A 21,730-nucleotide genomic window follows, 5' to 3' on the forward strand; every position below is an offset into this window, starting at 1 on the left:
TGTGAGCTACTGCCACAATCCCAAAACACCAAGAATTCCCTCACTAATAGCTGCGGACCGTGTTCCGCCATATTTCTAAACTCATGTTAACCAATGGCTGTACCTGAAGGAGGGTCACCACTAACCAAGAAATGAAGATTAAGGGATAAAGAGATTCGAAGAGAGGTGATATATCAAAATATTGTTAAAGTGAAAATGAGCTTCTTTGCCAATCTATTATGGTGACGAGTTTATTTGCTTCTTTCTTAATCTGTTGAATATTAAATTGATGCACCCTTTCTATATCGTAATAACTAGTTGTATGGAAACACCACAATCAAAACCCACGATACTACTTTTATACCAATTCGCATAATGAGTCCTGCAAATGCTGTTTAGATAAAAAAAAAACTCAACGTTTCACTTCACCGTATAGAATAAAGAAGTAATCCTTGATCAAATGATAGAAGGGATAAATGCATTGGAGGTGGTGATCTAGGATGGGTTAAAACGTCCACGCCATTCTTAACACAACAGAATTCTCCCAAGTCATTTTTTCCTGTACAGTAAATGATTAGTGCTTACTTGTTCATAACTTCATAATGCCCAGGACGAGAGCAGTGGACACTGTAAAAAAAAGAAAGAACTTAGGAATTTCAGAAGACTTATACACCTGTACTATGGATTTTAAATCAAATATGTACATGTATGTTCATCTAAGGACTACATGTGAATTAGCACTGAAAGTCAGATCATCCAGTGTATTGTATTCCCAATGTGAGTTATCCTGATCATGACGAAAGTAACAAGAAACTCCCAAAATATGAATTACATACATGTATTAGTGATAACGAAATTTTCAAGTGAACGTAGCTTGATATTCTACATAGAACTTTACATTTTTTTTTGTTTGTGAAGCTATCAGTGGCGGACAATATTTCTATCACTATAACCACTCGTATGGCAATGGAAACATTAAAAGCCTACTTGTTGGCAGCAGTAACTCTTAACTGTTTAAAGGTATTGTTTGCCATTGGGAGCAGTGATTTCAAAAACGTTCGAGATATCACATTTGATGCAAATGTGTAGGTCAGTTATATCACAAAACATTCTGCCATGTACAGAATTCGTAATACAACGAGATATCACTATCTTTCCCACTAAACCATATAACTGTAGACATGGTAGACGGTTTAGTCTAGAAACATTTTTATTCTAACTATTGTTCACATTTTGTATATTTAAAAGTACTTCTCATTGATTATACGGATTCAGTTTTTTACATTAGTTGTTTCTATCCCTAACTCACATTTTAGAACTATTTTGAAGCACTACAGCTGGGTTTTTGTTTCATCTGCAAATAGTAAATAAAGCCTTTAAGTTCTATGAGGCGATGGCTCTGATATGCATCTCGTCAGGGTGGTTAGATTAGCTCCACCCTATAGCTGATGTTCAATTTTAAGGAAGAGAAGAATATCATTGTTTTGCTATGAAGAAGAGAGGGGATTAACAGAGAGGGAGGGGTAGAATCTAAGACCTGTTTATTTATCGATTCAACCAAAGAGAGAATGACACAGGACGGCAGTGCAGTTAGACTTTGATGCACTTCATCCATGACGCTGGGAACAACAACAACAACAACAACAACAACAACAACAACAACAACAACAACAACAACAACAACAACAACAACAACAACAACAACAACAACAACAACAACAACAACGACAACAACAACAACAACAACAAAAGGCCAAAGAAATAAAACAACAATACAAGGACGTACAAGGAGGATAGATTGGATATACCTTCACCTGTCCAAAAATCCCCGAGGCTCAGTGACACGTTAATGCAGTTACTCAGTCTCCCTCCCCTCCCCCCCCCCTCTCTCTCTCTCTGCGAAAGGTCGGAACATCTTGCAGTACAGATTCCCATCCCATCCCAGTCAGCTTCAGAGCAGTTCAATTGCTGCTTTACTGTATGAAAAAAATCTCAAATTTATATTTTCTTTCGCTCTTTGGATCTCCAGGAACATAATGTTGTGAACACATATTTTGTCGTGATGTGGGCTCTTTTTTTTTTTTTTTTACCTCTTTGTCTTCACACAATCAATCCACAACACACCAGAATATATTGAAATAAAATAGTGAAACTCTACAATTCCTTGTGGTGCAGTCGAGAGTTTTTCAGTTTATGCTTTCTTCTCACCGGTCTTCACACAATCAATCCACAACACACTAGCATACATTGAAATAAAATGGCGAAACTTTATAATTCCTTGAGATGCAAATCGAGAGTTTTTCAGTTTAAACTTTCTTCTCACCTGTTAAACTGAAGGTATTGTCTTTGTACTAAAGATGTGATACATGGACCACAGTCACTACAAGCAACAAAAAGTTCCCAAATGAGAGACAAATCCTTAATTTGAACCACTGTGACTACTAACGGTACGAGGTGATAAGATCGATTGGATGATTGGAACACAAGATACATTTATGATAAAATATTGTTCCCCTTGATGAGATAAGATGTATGTTTTTCTTACCTGTTGCGTGCACTTTGTGGTCCAGCTATTTTTTTTTCTTTTCCAAAACACATGAAATTCTGTTCTGCACATGACTGTGTTGCCATACGCGTATACGTCTCTGTTACATTCCGAACACAGTAAGTAATGATTTCGTTAAGACACTATGTAACTAATGATGGAGAGTTTGGATTGTAAATACAAATCTATACATACATTTCACCCAGCAATGATGTCATGTGACTCTACAGAGTTTAGTGAAACTAAAACAGCTTATATTTTGTTATTGTCTGATTGATGTCGGTGAAAGCAGACGATGTAAACACGCGAATAGCATCGCATCAAATTATTTATAGACTCACAGTGTGAACTATGCGTTTCCTATGCTGTGAAATCTGTATTTGGAGTTTGTGTGTTTGGAGCAATCACGTGACGTGACATCAGTGACGTAACATCATGATTCCTCCTTACTGTAAAATATATAGTATAATTATCATCATGATGAAGAGGTTGAGGGTGAAATGTTAATTGAGAAATCAGGAATGATGTTAGTCGTGACGGGAAAAATGAAATGAACAATGCCTCTTGATAATTTCCGATGCAATTATTACCACTCAGTTTAATATTATGACTAGTTTATTGAACAATAAAGCTATAATTATGTATAATTGAATACAGTGACACCTGATGCATCATTTTCCCCTGATGTGATCAATGGAATGATTATCATCTTTCTCAATTCTAAGGTGAGTAATATTTTCAATAGAGTCGAGTCATACATCATTATGACATAGACAATTGGGGGCGCTAGAGCTCTAACTACACACAGCTAGATTGAACAAAGCTGTGTGTATATACCAAGAGTAGGATACCCCTACTAGGCTTCAACCATGAACACATTACAGACACATGCATCTCATCTTATATATATATATATATATATATATATATATATATATATATATATGTGTGTGTGTGTGTGTGTGTGTGTGTGTGTGTGTGTGTGTGTGTGTGTGTGTATAAGAAAGAGAGGGAGAGGGCGTCGCAATCATGTGTACACCAGTGTAGCTCCTACCTCTTCTCAATGTATATAATAATATTACATAACAGAACTCAAGAATTAGTATGTATCATGCAGTTAATACCATCAATTTATTTGAAGAACACAAATTTTCGGGCACTGTGCCCTTTGTCAAGTGATTTTGGTATTGACAGCATGATACATGCCCATTTCAGGGCCCGTTGCTATGGTAACTTTGCCATCCAGTGGTAACTGCCATGGCAACACTACTCAACAGCCAATCAAAATCAAGAATTCCATGGTAGTTACCATTGGATGGCAAAGTTACCATAACTGTAACTTTTATGCAACGGGCCCTGCTGTTCTACTATTGATAATATCATTTGACTAACACGAAGACTACACATAACATTATAAACATATAGATATATTTGATGTATTATATATCATATTATAACTCCACGTACACATTGAAGAGTATATTACCACATTACCATAAAGACACTGGGAAACAATCAATTTTGTTGATAACGTATTCTTTGTTCTTCGTGCCATTACTGTCTTTCAAATAGTCTCTGTTGGTATTACCTGAGGAAACTTCAAATCTGGTTATTTATTTTATTCTAACATGTCTAATAAAATTTCGCTTGTTTGGTTTGCTCTATCTTCTTTTATTTTCATGTAGGAAAAGGGTTGAATGTCTTGGATATAAGAGATGATATGGGAGTGGTACACTCATTAATAGCAGCCTTTGTGATTATAAAGATGAACATTCATTTTAATTATGTGTACATCTTATAGACAAAAAAAGAAGAATGACAGATATATATCAAATAGGATGGGGGATTTAACAATGAAAAAAAAAAGTTATATGTACATATACCTAAAAAAATCCATATGTATATGTGATATGTCTGTTGTGTGTGATTGCTATGTGCGGATATGATCTGTAATAGGCGGCTTATACGATGTGTAGGTGTATATACTGTAACTTACATGAGTTGTACCGTGAAAAAGCGTGTGCGCATAATGTATGTATGTGTACGTCAACTGAGCTGTCACAATAATGCAAGAACTAGGTGCAATGCATCAAATTTCTACCATACAGTTCCGCAGAGATGACATTAAATATTGAAGTACCAGGAACTGTTGAAAGAATCATTAATTATTCAACTGGACCATCTTGTGATATCAGACGATAACAGCATCAATAGTCACCTATTGCATTGAACGTGGATCCATTGTATCTTTTTGTTTTTTATTTTTGTTTTTGCAATGAACTTTGTGAAATGGTTTTGTGGGTGAAATGCTTCTCAAATATTAGAATACCAAAATGGACTAAAATTATCTTGTGATTGTCCTATAAGTTTTTATCTTCATTTGCCGTCTTGTTTCGTCTACCTGTGAATCATAACCAACTAAATATAACTGTTCTTGTTGATTGGTGATAAAATCTGATCCTAAATTGCTGTGGCTTTAAAGATGTAGCCCTCAGAAGTACAACACAAGGTGGTGTCAATACATGATCCTCCTCCGAAGAGTATGTAATATTGTGAGATAGAGCTAATGTATTGGGTGGTAAGCATCGATTAACAGTTCTTTCGAATCACATTGAAATTTTGAATGCAATCACTGTTTTTGTTTAAGGTGACTGTAAAACATTCGAAAAAAAGAGGGAGATGTGAATTAGGGGGCGTTTTGTATATCGTACAGTCAGTCCCAGTAGCGAAGTCAACTGAAATTTAGCGAACATTAAGCTGATACCAAAGTCACCGACAAGTGAAATTATTAAGTGAGGGGGTGGGGTGGAAGGGTGGGGGAGAGAGGTATAAGAACGGCTATCATAATTCGGATTATGGGGTAACATCGTGGTTTCCCCCCCCCCATGTTTCCCCTTGGGGATGTCTAATCACGCTTCTTGATAACGATCTGATATTCGGAAAGGAAGCGGGCAGTCGGGGCGGCTGTAACCTTCAGCAGGTTGTCACGTTCCTTGCCGGGCACCTTGCTGAAGGTGTACTTCTGCATGAGCCATGTAAAGATGATGAAGAGATCGGCCTTAGCAACCGCCTCACCAAGGCAGCTACGCCTCCCGGCACCAAACGGGAGGAAGCTGGGAGGATGCTGTCGTACCATCCCGCTGTTATCTAGGAAGTGCTCTGTGGAAATAACAATCGCAATATTAGTTCATCCCACGCTTTCTTTCGGACCTTCTAACCAAAACAAAATGATACAAGTATTTTGTCTTGCAAGGTCTTTGAAAATATTTGAATGAAAGTATATGGCGACCAGTTGATCAAATTTCAGGTACTATAGAGAGTTCCTGGTAAAGCCTGACTCTTGACACTCGAGTTACGGGTTGATTTTGCAACAAGCCTTTCCCATAGACACCTGCTCAAGTATACACTCGGGACTCGGCATCAACGGGTTAAAGCCATTGGTTAGAAATTTAGTGAGGAATAATTGTGTAGGTCATTGGTGGAATTATCAAGTCATGACATCACCACCTTATCTAATTTGCATAATGAGGTCGCCGCTGACACTGCTAACTGATGTCGCTGTTATGTGTTTTCATTATTTTCCGCAACCTTCTAAGCTCGGGTCCTATTTTGAAGAAAAAAACAACAACAACAACGCTTTAGAATTCTGTTTGGTTTTATCGTTTTGATACAAGTCAAATTTGGAATTATATGAAACTGTAGTCCACTATTGTAGCAGTAAAAGTAGTGGCGATGCTTTTGTTATGACAATGATAATGATTATCATATAAACGGCAAATTTGAAGCTATCTTCATATACCCCAATATCAATAATAACGGTATTAAAGAATTTAACTGAGTTATCACCATCGCACAAAAAATTCGACATCCTGTTGATCATACCAGGTTTAAAGGACTCAGGATCGTCCCACTCCTTAGGGTCGTAATGCATGGAGTAGGTGTTGATGAAGACGATGGTATCCTTAGGGATTCTGTAGCCATCTGTTGTAATCAAGAGCAAGGAAAGAGAATGGGCAAAAATAAGACTATACACGCCACGATGTCCGTCCGAATAGAGATAGCGCTTATCTATACGAGACTGTGAGGGGAAAGTATCAATGTCAAGTCCAATGGGCGCCCTCAACGTAAAGCGTCATAATGAATGACGAGTCGGCCGACACCTCTCTCTAGTCTTTTTATAACAATTTTTCGCTGGAACGTCTGATGAATGAAATGGATCTATCAAAAAGAATTCATTCATCTACCTGTAGGAAAATATATTTCACTTCCTTGATAACACGTCACATATACATTTTAAGACTTTTGTATCTGTTTAGTCTTCTTTTTTGGCTCACTGAATTTGATATACACCACACAGTCAACAGTGTAAGTGTTCGGTGGTCTACCACGTTTCTGCGTTCCGAAAGGTAGAGTTTCAATGTTTACGAGTATAAAGCGCTCGGTGTATAGGGCTCACACGGGTATATATTTCCCAGTAAAGAGGCGTGTTAACATTCAACATTAAAAAATTCTGTGAAATAGCTGGGAGAAATGAGGTGTTTCATCTTTGGTAATCTAAAAAAGTGAGATATACCCTTTCAGCCATCAAATTTCAAGGGGGTTCTCCAGCTCAACTCTGTCCAAGGGTTCGCAAAGCCAGACTACGAGTTCTGTTTACTCAAAAAGTCACGTATATTCTGTACATGCACCCAATCACATAATAGTCACTTCAAATTCCAGGAGAAAAGCTTTCATCTTCCAACCAAAACGCAGTTTGTAGAGGAATTTATACTCAATATGTGCAGCTATTCAGGGTTGTGGTTTGTTTGTTTGTTTTTTTGCCAAACTAAATTTCTGACTTTTAAGTAATTCTTTTCTTCATTTATTTTAATATTTTTGGTACAATTTTGTGACGCAGTCAGGGATGTTCTATTATATTTTCAGATGTGAGCCCTATAATGACAGAATACGATGGGTAAGTGTTGAATGTCTACAACTTACGGAGAGTAGCGTCCTTCATTGTAGAGTGAGGTAGAGCAATGGGGAGCAGCGAACTGTATCGCATGATCTCGTAAAGCGTCGCCTCGGCGTACGGAAGGCTTCCGCGGTCGCCGATCTCCGGCAGGTGGTCGCGCCCGATGACATCGTCAATCTCCTGACGCACCTTGGTCTGGATGTCCGGGTGTTCGGCCATTATGGCCATGGCCCAGTAGAGAGTCTCAGTTGAGGTGTTGATTCCAGCTGTGCGATGGAGAAAAGGGGGGAGGGGGCGGATAAGGAGGAGCAATGTGATTAAACAGATGTCGGCGATTAATCCCGACTCACATTTTAGAAGTATATTTAGATCCTAATGGACTTGGAAAGATGCTAGCTAAAATCTTAAAAGTTTACTGCTCTTACTGGGATGGAAAGGGAGAATTGCATTATTTTTCTTTTATAACACTATAACACTGTATAAGGGTTGCTAATGGAAAGGGAGGATGAAGCGGAGGAAAAGGGGAGGAGGAAATAGAACGTTTTTATCACTCTCCGAAAACTTTTTTTTTTTCAGAGTGACATCTAGATGCCCTATGTGAGTGGTCAGCTTTACTTCTAACACACAAAACGAGCAAAAACAGAGCAAAAAGATCCTTTCTCGGGTCTTTCTGACGACATAAGTATGCCATGGAGATACTATATCTCCACGGTCATACATTGACGTGTGCATTCTGGATGTTAGCGAGTGATGTCGCCAGACTCCCACCTCGATCTCGGCCCCCTCCGCTCCTCCATCTCCCTTACCCGCTCTCTCTGTATATAATTCTCTCTCGTTTATGTAAAGCTAACTACACACACATACACATATGCACACATACAAAAAAAAAATGCCTTTAACGTCTTTTGCAGATATCCATGGATTACAATAGTTAATGACCCGGTAGGACAGAATACACAAAAAAATGTTTTTGTTTATGAGTGGTATCTTGGCGATTCCAAGAGATCGATAGAATAATGAAGAGTCAGGACAAACACAAGACAATCAATTATAGACGTGATCAGTTTGTACCTGAAAACATGTCTAACACGGTGTGGACCAAGTGTGTGTCGGTGAGCTTGTCGACATCGGGGCTGTTTTCATCCTCGGCCTCCTTCTTGGCAGCCAGGAGAAGGTCAATGAGGTCGTTCACCTTGTCTGAAAGCAAACAAACAAACAAACAAATGTTTATACGCATTGACGAATCTTAATCATCTGCACAAACGGACGTAATCTAATATCCTTGCGTATAATGTAGTCTCGCTTATGATATTTAAACCTTGATTGCAGTCTCCGAAATATAACTATTAGCTAACTGAAGCTGTGCCTTACATTGTGTATATGTCCGCGTGGCGGAGTGAACAGGTAGTGTCCTTTGTAAGTGAAAATGACATCTCAAAAGGGAAACATTAGGAATCTGCAGAAAACGTCTAAACATTCAAATGCGATTAAGCATGTTACATATACAGATTACAATTTATTCTTCGTTCCCTTGTTTAGGCAGTATTTTGCTATTTTTGTTCGTCCATCATACGACCCCATCCAAAATACGCACGTGGGAAACGAAACTGTCTCTAAATTTGATTCGGTCGACGAGTAAACGAATCAATTACTCAATCTAACAATCAGTCATTCACTAAGATTACAACAAGACTCGCTACTAGACTCGATACAATATTGTGAATTAAAAGGATCGTATAGTTGTGGTTGAGACCTAATTTCAGGTTTCTAACCTTGTTTGGTGAGATAATGAGAAACATCTTATGAAAAATGAAAGAGAATGCAATTCCATGAGGAATTCAACGTTTATTTTATGAAAATTGGTTTTGAAATGGCTGAGATATCCAAAACAGAGCGACTCTAATAAAGTGTAGGACCAACACTTTTTTACGATCACTTTATTTTACTTTGTTTTTGGATGTTTCAGTCATTTAAAACGCGACTTTCATCAAATAAACTTTGAATTCCTCTTAGAATGGTATGCTCTGTACTATATCACGAGTGTTTTCTTGGTATCTTGCAAAAAGTTAAAAGGCCAATTCTCATCTCCACCAATACTGCACCATCCCTTACACGTTGGTTAAGCGGTAGGAAGGCAACGGTTTGGTTTAAAAAATATTGAAACAAACAAACAAACAAACAAATACACACACATTCAACAAACAAAATGAATAGATACTACGGATGTGGTGCCTAATATTTAGAATGGACAAACCTGGATTGAAAGTTTTCTTGTGGTTCTCAACCTCAGGTCGTATAATACTGAGAATCTCCTCGCTGGACTCCCGGAGCAGGCGAGGCCCGGCGGTGGGAACGTAGCGGGCGAAGGCAAAGAAATCTGCGGCCAGCCCATACCCGATCTGATCCGTCGCCCGTTCTATCACCTCTCGCCACTTCTCCAGGCGGGGGTCTTTGAATTCATACCTGTCAAAGTTTACAACCGTAACATCACAACAAATACTCTACTGGAGGGGGGGGGGGTGGGGGTGGGAGGAGGCAGTGCACTCTGGTCGGAGATGGCTGTTTCCTATTAGACGAATATTTTGTCTTATGGTATCATTATTATCCTATAAGTTAATGCGCTCTTCTTTATGACGCCATTGGCCCGTTGCATAAAAGTTACTATTATGGTAACTTTGCCATACAATGGTAACTTCCATGAAATTCTTGATTTTGATTGGCTGTTGAGTATTGTTGCCATGGTAGTTACCATTGGATAGCAAAGTTGCCATAATGGTAACTTTTATGCAACGGCCCCAGATAGGTTAATTTTTATATTCTTTTTATAATGTAACAAGTTTGCTGGGGGGGGGGGGGAGGACGTTATTAAAATCTTTCCGATAACAGCTGCATACCTACCACTTTTCATCACAATAGTAAGTGTAAATTGACAAGTCACTTTTTATATTGATTATGACGTGCGATTTACTGGTTTGTTTGTCCATTTATCGTTTTGCTACCTTTTTGCTCTATTTTTTTTCGTCCCAGCCATTAACATAATTATCTATCACTTGAGAAATGATGAAGAGTCAGTCGTACGATTTTCATACGAGACAATGCGCCAGCCAATAGTGTAGACGGATAGAACTTTCAAAGAATACAAAGATGCATAGGAGGTCCTCTCGAAACCTACAAGACAGAGGCAAATGAAACCACAAAAGGGAAAGAGCAGTTAACACTTTGTGAGCCACGTTTATTTCCTGGCCATTGGTATGTGGATGAAATTTGTGCACATTTAACTTTAATTGGCACCGAAAGGGCAGTCTACCGGCAGCGCTCGCTCGCGCTGTGCAAAACGTGAACATTTTTATTTTTCGTCTCGCGAAATCTCGCGTGCAGATTTCGCTGCACGAGATTATGAGAGAAGGCAACATGCTTCGCGAGATCAAATTGCTGGTGTCTTCTAGAAGTACCTTTCAGATATATGTATTTTTCAAAAAATAACATTGAACAGAAAACAATTTATAAGTGAAAGAAAACTGGCTTTCTTTTTTTTTCTGCATTTTGTAAGCCGTCAGACTTTGCTGGATCCTTACCCTTCTACAAATTGGACGGTAACACCAATTACATCGTTGGAAAGCCAAAACTTTAGCAAACATTTTGATAGCAGTCTTGTTTGGGCTCAAAAATAAAACATTTTTGCTATATGTCTTCAAAGTGACGGAAATTTTGTGAAACGATGCGGACTCCGCAACTGGCTACCACAGTAACTCTACGGTATGTGTCCGCATTACGTAACTTTATGATCACTTTATCATCACGGGGCTACAAAAGTATATCCATGGTATCACTCACACTTTTCCGAAGCACATGGTGGAGAGCATGTTGTACAGCAGGAGGGTGATCATGAGCTTGGGGTCCACGGGGCGGCCGTTGTTCTCCTCTAGCGCCCTCTCGAACTTCGGGAAGACACTGTGGAGCAGACCGTCCAGTCGTTTCCCTGTGGCAAACTGTCTGTACTCGTAGAAAATGTGGTAGAAAACAGCAGGAAGGAAGACTATAGCTATTAACCGGACTACAGAGTCGCTGATTGATTATTACAGGGGGGGGGGGGGTTGATTTAAAGGAGGAATCTACCCTGAAAATTAGTTTGTGTGAATAGAGGCAAAAAATAGAGTAACAGAACAGAGACAGCTTGAGCATTTTTTTTTTGTTTTTTGCGGGGGATGATCTGTCAACCCCCCCCCCAAAAAAAAAAAAAAAAATCTGAGCGAGGGGGAACACTTTGAAAGGGAGTTTCTCTAAAGCAGCTATATGGTTTAAATGACTGTCGATAGACTAATAAACACGAAGAAAATTTTGAGTAGAAATCGTACGATCCTTTCAGAAGGGGTGATTTTTTTGATTTTTTATTATTATTATTTTTTTTTTAGCATTGTCATTTAATCCAATCCCCTTTTAGATGAGAGCGCTACAATATTTACAATGTCACTGTAGCGGAACGATTATAAAGTAAACATCAAAGGAATGCCATAAATCTGAACAGTTCTAGAACATCGAATGAGCACTTGACCTTACCTTTCCAGAAGGTATAGGGACTAATGTTCACCGCACACATTTAGGTCAGTATTTGCATTTTTCACTACAAAATGACTTTCCTGCACCCCCTCTAGCCCTCCATGATCCCCTTTCTCCCTCTGGGGTTTCGCTGCAAACGAAGTGTTATGTTGGATGGTAAATATAATGATGTTACATATAAGTCGTATTTTTCGATGCCTTCTCCTTATCCGATACTCCCGACTGCCTCCTCACGCACAAGTGTCACGTTCCTGTCCAATTATGCTTTCTCAAATTTATGCCAAATACTTAAGAGAAAAGCAAAACGTTTGTTATTATGGCGCTTACAGGCAAGGTGATAACACTGGTCAAGTATAGAGTTTGGTGAAAATGGTAAGAAAGGCTGTTTCAAAACTTGTCATCACCAAATTCACGCTGGGTGTTTTACGATTGATTTCTCTAAGGGGATTGTGGACGGGAGCTAAGCGGATTACGGTTTACTAGCTACCATACCCGTCGGAATAATTGGACGCCCCATGTTAATGAAACTCTGGATGAAGAAGCTTAGATTTTCACATTTAAGAATTAAAAAGGAAATCTGGAAGAAAGTTCATCAAATTGCTGTCTCACCTCAGAGCTGTGTGCGCAAGCTTACGATGAAGCTTCCACGTGTCCGAGTAGAATCCGAACACGATGTCCTTGAATCCCTCGCTGAATATCTCGACTAGGGTTGAGATCGGAAACAGAACACCATTTCGCAATTAGCTTATGACCACATTTCGAAAAAAAAGATCTTTCCCTTTGCGCAGTTGGTTAGGCACTTCATTCGTTTCAAAGAGACATAGCGCATAGGGTAGCCCGACGTAACATAATAATTGTGGAATTCATGTTTAAACTAAGAATGAATTTGCATAGACAGTATGACCAGAGAAGACTCTCAATCAACAATCTGGGAAGCACCATTTCATATGCATTGATATGAAGTAACAAACTATTTCTATTATTGTCGCCAAATACGAGGCTTTCATGAACACTTTGCTGCTGTCAAATGGAGGTGCTGGCAATCACCATTAAGGATTACATGAATAATCATTACTTCACAGATGCTTATCTCAATGAATTTAAACATGCATGCCTGTTATGGCAAAATAACCTTGTTTTTTTTTTCTGCCCATGTGGAAAGTCGAACTACGAAATAGCTTATCATCAAAGATAATGAAAGGGAATGTATCACTTCTAGCCAAGGTCAATAAAAATCGTAGAGGCATTATAGATGATGCTTTATGAAAAATAAATGTATGCGTTCAAACAATATGACATACCCTTGACCCAGAATCTGTTCATATTCCAAAATGAGTAGAAATACTCATTTGTCACTCGCGATTGTTTCCTTTGCGCTGGGATAACTGATGATGCTTAATTGTGTTAACAGCTACTTCAAATGGCGATCTGTCAGATGCCATTGTCCTTGCGATCCATTACACTTTCCGCTGTATAAAACGTATCACCCCTGTTCACAACGTTGGGATTTTATATACCCTAGTGTGGATTGTGTATGTAAGTGCTCGCAGAATCTTATCGTTACAGATTTTGTTTCACATCTTTTGACTATTATTTTGTCTGGGTGGCCGAAATAGATTTTGGGCCTGACAGTGTTTCATCATCTGTCTGATGTTTGTTTGTTTGTTTTTTGTGAGTTCATCTTGTTAATAGTGATCAAGTGATAGATTAAGGAGAAAGACAAATTGAGCCTTGCTTTGTGCGTCTTTTATAGTTTATGGATGGGGCGTAGCGACGCTTGTATTCATGCAATCTGCTCCTTTGCTTGTCTTGTCTTAAATGCAGAGCGGATAAAATACGGGCAGAAAGCCTCGGTAGTCTTACGCAATCCGTATAAAAAGTCAGGCTCGCATTATCCATTGTCCGCTTAAGTCTTTTGAACTTCAATTCCCTACCATACTGGAATGATACCTGGTACTATACGGGTGTCCAAGTCCCTTTTTAGCAACAGCTTAGGTCTACCAACAAGTGTATTGAAACTGCCATCATTATTCACAACTTGTATACAGAATCGCCGAAGCCCTGGGATTGTGGTTGCGAGGGGGTTGATTCCTCATTGTGTAGGTATCTAGTTGGAAATTACTCCGGACAATAAAGGGTTTGGTTTTCACACACAGTCTTTTCACATCACCTGACATAATAGTATTGTGGTTGTGCTGTTTTGGCTGCTGTCCTCTCTGGATTTTAAAGAAAGTGACTGGCATGGAAGACTAGGCTACTGAGGCTGTTGGACACTGTCTCTGGATTTAGAGAAAGTGGCTGGCAAGAAAAGACTAGGCTACTCGGAAATCATTCATGCAGAACAACCAGAGTCAATAAAAGAGATGCAACCCCCGGATGGTCGGGCGGAATTCTCCCTGGTCGTCGCCATGAGTGGAAGTGCAGCAAGAGACCGCCACGCACCCGCGGCCACACCCACCCCCACCACCACCACCACACCCTCGAACAAGCCCAACAGCAAAACATCCGCATCCCCAACATACTCGCAGTATCTCATCCCTCATGCACTCAAATACCGCACAATCATCATTCATCATTAATACATTCCTTGAGAACTGCGGCATGGGAACCTAGATGACTCAACCTTTGATACGACCTTTGATCTCTGAGGATTTTGAGAGGCCCTATTATATTCAAAATGTTTCAGTCGAACAAAACTGATTTTTTTTTTCTTCAAGTCAGCCAAACAGTATCCATTATGCCCGTTACAATATCATTGTACACCAAGATAACCCCAAAATGTACCTTTATGTCTCATTAGTATGTTTTCATACGAACACATAGTGAAACCAATATTTTGTATCGTTATTTATATTTCAGTTGAGCAAATTTGTCCAAAATGTCCGCCACAATGATAATCCGCATTAAGATAGCAAAAGAGATATATCTCATAAGATGCTTTCAGTCGTAAAGAAAAGGTAGAAATTAACAGCTACTGACACATCTGTAAATTTAAGAATAATCTGCCAAATTATGCTTTGTTTAAAGCATTTGTGAAAAAACAACAGGAGCTAGAACATTCAATAGCCAAGAAAAGAAATAAGTTACCTGCACATTTCAAAAAGTGGCGATTTGATATATGATTTTTTTTATATAGTCAACACATCATAAGAACATTAGAACATAATTGTTTTATTTTATGTTCAAATAAGATAATTTGCTGAGATTTAGTGTTTCTTTTTTTTGTTATGATACTGCACTCTATGTGTTTATCTTAGCAATACTTGATTGTGGACATATTTCATATTTTGTCATACAACCCAAGCTTAGTAATTGTAATTCACTTTATTTGATGTAGTAATTGAAAATCTTATACATGTATATTGCTTTATATGACCATGATCTGTTGTCCATCAATGTTATCATTTATTTGCTAAGAAAACTATTGCATTTTTATTATGATTTTTGTTGTTGTAAATTTTATAATATTTACTAAATCACTTAAGTTTGTTTTGATTAAACTTATATAAAGTCATCACTTTGCTTTTTTTTGGGGGGGGGGGGGCAGGGAGATGGATGATGTTAATTAAGAGTATTATATTTTTGCTGATGTACCTTTCTATTTTGTGTAACCTTTTTGTTTTGCTGTGATTTGTAATCATGTAATGATTGTTGTAAATGTTGTAATTGATCTCAATTTGTTCTAATAAAAACAAACACAAAAAACCAAAAAACAGCTACTGACACTTCTGCAAAAAACAAAACAAACCAAAAACGTAAAATCGCTTTTAAAATAGCCACCAGAGTCGGATTGTCGGATTCAGCATCCTCGAATAAGGGTAAAATCATTGAAAAGATGGGCGGACAGTAAAACAAAGTTCAGCCCCTTGCATCTTGACAATATGATTTTTCCTTAAAGATGCTTGATCTAAAATCGCTCAAATACAGCACTTCCTGACAGCAAAATTCGTAATTTATCAGTCATAATATTTCCATTAGGCTATGAATTCACAAGAATTGCATTGGTGAATTTAGATAAGAACAAAAGTGATCTCTGATTTCTGTCTGCTCTGAATCAGCAAACAGCTGTAAACAGTAGAAAAAAGGCAAAGAAGTGACTAATCATGACATTCACTGCGTTGTGGAATGAGAAGGGGGAGGGGTGGCCGACAGAGAGTTCTTCCACCACTATCAGCAACTGCATTACCTATGATGCTAATCTTACTTTAGGTTGGACGTGGTGACACACTTAAATGAAGGTATACAGGCTCAACCAAAACCAGTCCCTTCGCACTTAGTTGAAGCACTAGATCTTAAAAGCTGACATGAATTCGTGAATAAATCGTAAACCAATGCGATCTATTGCCACGCATCCAATTGATTCTACCATGTACATATACTTTTGTAACCCCCAAAAGAAAGAAAAGAAAACAAACAAAACAAAAACAGAAAAACATCAAACAAATTGAAATTGGAGAAGGTAGCGAGTTCAAATAAGGAGCTGTCCTTCATGGTTGAACGAGCGAGCTTTGTGTAAGAATAATGATGTAGGCAATCGGTACATTTTCGCACAAATTTTCTGCATGCCGTCTCTTTGTTGTGTTCCTTTTTTTTAAAACTTTACTTCACCTTTTTGTTTTGTTTTGCGCTGCCGTGAAAGTAGCCTATTGAGATGGCAAACTTGGAAAAAAAAAGATAACAGAAGAAATGAAATCGACTTTGAGTTATCAAAACAACAAAGCACGCAGGGAGAGAACCACGTCTGCCCTTTCACCTGGTTTTCTATGGCACTTATCGAACAACAGGTCGCAAGTCAAATATTTGAGCACTGCTGGATGCTCACTGGAAAAAAAAAGAACATCATTCCATATTAACAAAATTCACACTCAAACACACACACACACACACACACACACACACACACACACACACACACACACACACACACACACACACACACACACACACACACACACACACACACACACACACACACACGTTCCATGTATAAAGATAGTATCTTACTATTGCTTTTCGCTGGCCTTTTTGTAACCTTGAAATTTGGAAGTGCGTGCACACATCTCTCGAACCCGATAGGTACAGATGATAAATAAATATTATGACAGATATAGTACAATGGGCCAAGTTCAGCGTACCGGAGTAGAACCAAGGTCTGTTAGCAAACTCCGCTCCCTGCTTCAAGATGGCCTCTTTGATGGCGTCTTTGCGATTTAGGACCACCATCCAGCGCTCGCCTGCCTTGAAGCCGAAGACGTCCCCGTACTTCTTGGCCCACTTATCAAAGATGATGTCCGGACGGTCTGTCATATCTGTCGAGGAGTTTTAAAAATTAAAAAACGAAAATTTAGTGTCATCTGTTGTCTTCTGTTCTTTTGTTGTAATGTTATTCTGTTACATTTATTTTGATAATGTTATTTATTGATTTACAACAGCGGACTCGGTTTAAGCGACTATGTTCCTCTTAAAAGGAGATCTAAAAAGATGATAAAATATTTTATTGTGATAGTACTGATAAGTGATGGAATGAGGACATAGACGAGTGTAAACAAAACGATTAGATAGAGAAAGGTATACTCCAACAGAAATATATAGATAGGGAGAGATTGTCCTAACGGGAGAGAGAGGAGGGGGAGAGATTCGAACTTTAACATTTCATGCTAGATGCAATATTCATGTGAGGATACACAGAATATGTTATCAGGAAATCAGAATTACACAAGTTTCAGCGCAAGATTTCAAGTGATTATTTAAAACTTACTGCACAAGTCACGTGACATGACAATCATTTTATCGTGCTATACCTCTTTAAAGAACTATCCGGTATCCAATCAAACCCATTATGAAACTAAAAGAAAGTGTAACCATGATGACGGCAAAACAGATGTGATGTTGAAAAAATGAAACCACTCAGAAGACTGTTGGCTAGCACACAATTTGAACTGTAAACAACAACAATAACTACAACGATCACGGCAAACTTCAATTGTTAACGTCTTAATTCAAACATGAATAGAAGAGTAAAGGTAATATTTATAACAGAATAATTTGCGTGTATATCTTGTCTCATCGAGAATTCCTCTGCTTGGTTTTCCTTGAAAAAAAAAGTGTTGAATACATCTGACATTGTAAGGGAACACCAAAAAAAAAAAAAAAAGAAAAAAAAAAAGAAAAGCTAAATGAAGACTCGGTCTTTATTGCCCCAAGTCCACAGCTTTCAGATTTGCGACGCTTATCTTACAACTCGGCTATTACAGCAAAATATGTTCTGCACATGCAGCATGTAACGGTACATATCATTCATCTAATAATTTCTCTTTTGATTGTTGTAATAGCGCCATTTTTTTTTTTTTTTATTCACACATGCGCTCTGGCTCTCATTTAGCATATAGCAAAAATTGGAAGGAATTTCATCGATTACTTTCAGCGCCATACCATAAATGGATCCGACAACAGGCAGCCCTCTAGGACCGGGGGGAAAGCCCTTTGGTCTGACGATGGTACGGAGGGCGAGCACGGTGACGATCACCCCAAGGACAGCGGTGACCATCACACTGTTGACCTGACCAAAAGTGGTCTCCACGGCTCCGACTGCGTCCAACATGACGAGGCTTTGACGCGGCTGTTATAGGCGATGAGAAGCTGTACCACAAACTGTTGGCAAAAAGACATGGAAATCACAAGCTGACAGACAGAATCCTAGATCATAAAATGATCGATGTTGCTGACAAGGTAGGGTGCCTCTGGGCTCTAATTGATCATCTCTGATAATCTTCCTTGGTGCTTACAAGAGATGATTATTATCGTCCTCAAGATGTGTCTGTTCGATAGAACAAAAATGCATTGCAATAGACATAGAAAAGGAGGCTCTTATATTTTGTCTTCATACATTGGAAGATATATTTTTGATGAGATAACTAATATTGGTATTGACTAGGCAGCTTCTTCCCCAATAGCACTCTTAGCTATTAAAAAGAGAACACTTCCTTGATTATCAAACGCCCTAATTTTGTCGGATACACAGTGATAATAATATTGATCAATGTTAATCAATAGTCTGGTTATACTTAATAGTGTTTAATATAACTAGTGATATGGTTTTATTAAGCCATGGTAGCCTTTTCAGTCTTAGCGCTATATTCTTAGAAAGGACACTGTCATTATTACTACCCCACAGCTATTCCAGGTACCAACTTTTTCACCTGCATTGGTCGAAATGGACATGGTGTAAACTGTTAAGACATCTTGTCAAGGACAATAGAACTCGAACTCTCTACAAGGCAAGAGTCATATATACCACTTTACCACAATGCCCACCATTAAACATGACTATATTATTTATGTTCAAGACAGTGTGAGTAGAACATAATTTAATACAAAATCCAGGTCCATCGTTTCTTTCAAAACGAATGGCAGTTGTATATAGATAGATAGATAGATAGATAGATAGATAGATAGATAGATAGATAGATAGATAGAACTAAATATTATTTTATTACATGATCTCACAGTAAATCCGATGAGTGATGAGGCAAGCTACAAGAAAGAAAAAATACAGGCATCATAATCTTGGAAAAAAGAAGGCTACAGCAGATAGACTTAAACAGTGAGTGAGACCTTACCCAACGTCCGTTGCCCGATCAAGAGTCACAAACGCTGTCACACGACGGAAGCCTGTTTGCGCTTGCCTTCAGGGGGCGAAATAATATTGTCTTATAGAGGTTTCGTACGTGACGCAGAGATCTTGCAATTCAAATTCAAATATTTGATGTATTCCTAAGTGCCATACTTCTTTTGTTGGGTGTGTGTTTGCGTGTGTGTATGCTGCCACAAGCGATGACAAGATATTCTTATCAGTCAAACGTTGTGACTCTGACAATCTCCTAAAAAGGGCATGCAACCTCCTGTCAATTGGGGACATTGCAATTGCACGAAGGTTTGACATCACGTGTTGCTAGTGCGACCCTAAATAGTCATGATAGTACTACTCGAATTTGTATAGTTCTAGTATCATTGAAATAGACTCGGTGTGCATTTGATAAAATGATCTGATGAATTGCACGCTGCACGTAGTGCAACAACAGCTTCCAATCTTTGCTGTCTGAAAGATGATTCAGAATCTGTCATCGGTTATTCAGTTATTTCAGTTATTCAGTTATAAATCCCTGGCAATGACTGCAAAAGGTAAACTTTTCTTTTTTCATTGGATAGCAGACATAATGAATACACCAGAAAAGTATGCATTCCTTTCGCCACGTTCGCATGTATCGACATGTTGTGGGGTGATATTTGTTCTTGTTGTTGTTGTTTTTTTTTTCTGGTAAGCCCTTGGAAATGGCATTGAGAACTTTAGAATATTAAATTATCAAGAACTTGTAAAAGATACGATACAACAGAAGTGATTATAAACAATCAAACACGTATGAACTACAGATGACTTCGTCATTATGCCTACACAATGGACGGCCGGCGATACTTTTCACTCTCAATTTGGAAACCAGAGAAACCAGAATCTCTCTCAATATTGCCTGGCAAATTGCTTACAGAGTTCACTGATAGAAGAGTTCGCCTCGTGTTCGTATTGCTAACCGTGAATTAGTTTAACAGGTCTCCAGCACGTCTTCAAGGGTAAGTTTCAAGGTCCGGATATTCCCTATTTCAATTACGGTCCTCTGTGAAAAGACATTGAGTGTTTTTCTCAGTTTCATCACAATAATGCCTCCTGACTGTTGCTAGGAAACCGCACATCAATTCTTCATCAGTTTCCCTGCGGAACGATTGAAATAATATCATTATTTGCAAGGGAGATCGCCTGATTTGATTTAAGATACGGTCAATGCGCAGACGTATACTTCCAAACAACTCTGTGTTACCTTTAGTTGCAGAGTCAGATAAGCCTTTTAAAACGTTCAGTCTGTATCATGGCGTTCTAATAGACTGACTTCATGTGGTCTTCTTATAATTTCTCACCTTTGCTCTATCTTGTAGTAACTAATAGTCACATAAACGCAGGTAGCATCCTTTTTTTCATCCTAGTCTACATCTGCCATATTGAGATAACGACAGCTGAATACAACCACACATGCATATATACATGCATACATACATACATACAGATATTGTTCTCTTCTACTACTAGTAATACACAACACATACTAGTACAACATCTCTCCTCTGTGTGTGTGTATATATATATATATATATATATATGAAGAGTTTGTTTGCAAAAACCGATAAGTCCATTTTTGAAGATTTTGAAGTACGGCCTCTGTCATAAAGTATAAAATAATACCTTTTAAATGATATATTGGTCACTACATATAAAGGTATATTTTTGAAGTTATGGTCAAAAGAAGCAAAAATTTTCTTATTGTCTTCATTTTTCTTGACCTTTAATCGCAAATATCTCCATTTGGCAAATATGGACTTATCGGTTTTTGCAAACAAACTCTTCATATATATATATATATATATATATATATATATATATATATATATATATATATATATATATGTATATGTATATTTATGATAACCTTTCAGATTTATATAATATATCTGACCTAACTTGGATTTTATCGTCAATATGTATTCTGTTATTTCTTTTGATTTCTTTTTTTAATCATAAAATCACTTCCCGTTTTCCTTACTTGGTATATATAATAATAATTATCATCTGGTCTTGAGTTTTATTCGTT

General features: G+C 38.1%; 1 protein-coding gene across 1 annotated transcript; it reads right to left on the reverse strand.

Moving 5' to 3' along the window:
* Positions 1-5,429: 5,429 nt before the first annotated feature.
* On the reverse strand, positions 5,430-19,692 carry LOC140228984 (steroid 17-alpha-hydroxylase/17,20 lyase-like). Its single transcript, XM_072309243.1, has 10 exons — positions 19,655-19,692; positions 18,468-18,686; positions 17,171-17,344; positions 12,645-12,738; positions 11,313-11,471; positions 9,733-9,941; positions 8,550-8,675; positions 7,505-7,744; positions 6,407-6,505; positions 5,430-5,683 (listed from the first exon to the last, which is right to left on the reverse strand). The coding sequence occupies exons 2-10, from the start codon at positions 18,634-18,636 to the stop codon at positions 5,430-5,432; spliced, it is 1,524 nt and encodes a 507-aa protein (XP_072165344.1). The 5' UTR covers positions 18,637-18,686; positions 19,655-19,692.
* Positions 19,693-21,730: the final 2,038 nt, after the last annotated feature.

This window comes from Diadema setosum, chromosome 5 (genome assembly GCF_964275005.1).
Source record: "Diadema setosum chromosome 5, eeDiaSeto1, whole genome shotgun sequence".
NCBI classification, from domain to species: Eukaryota; Metazoa; Echinodermata; class Echinoidea; order Diadematoida; family Diadematidae; genus Diadema; species Diadema setosum.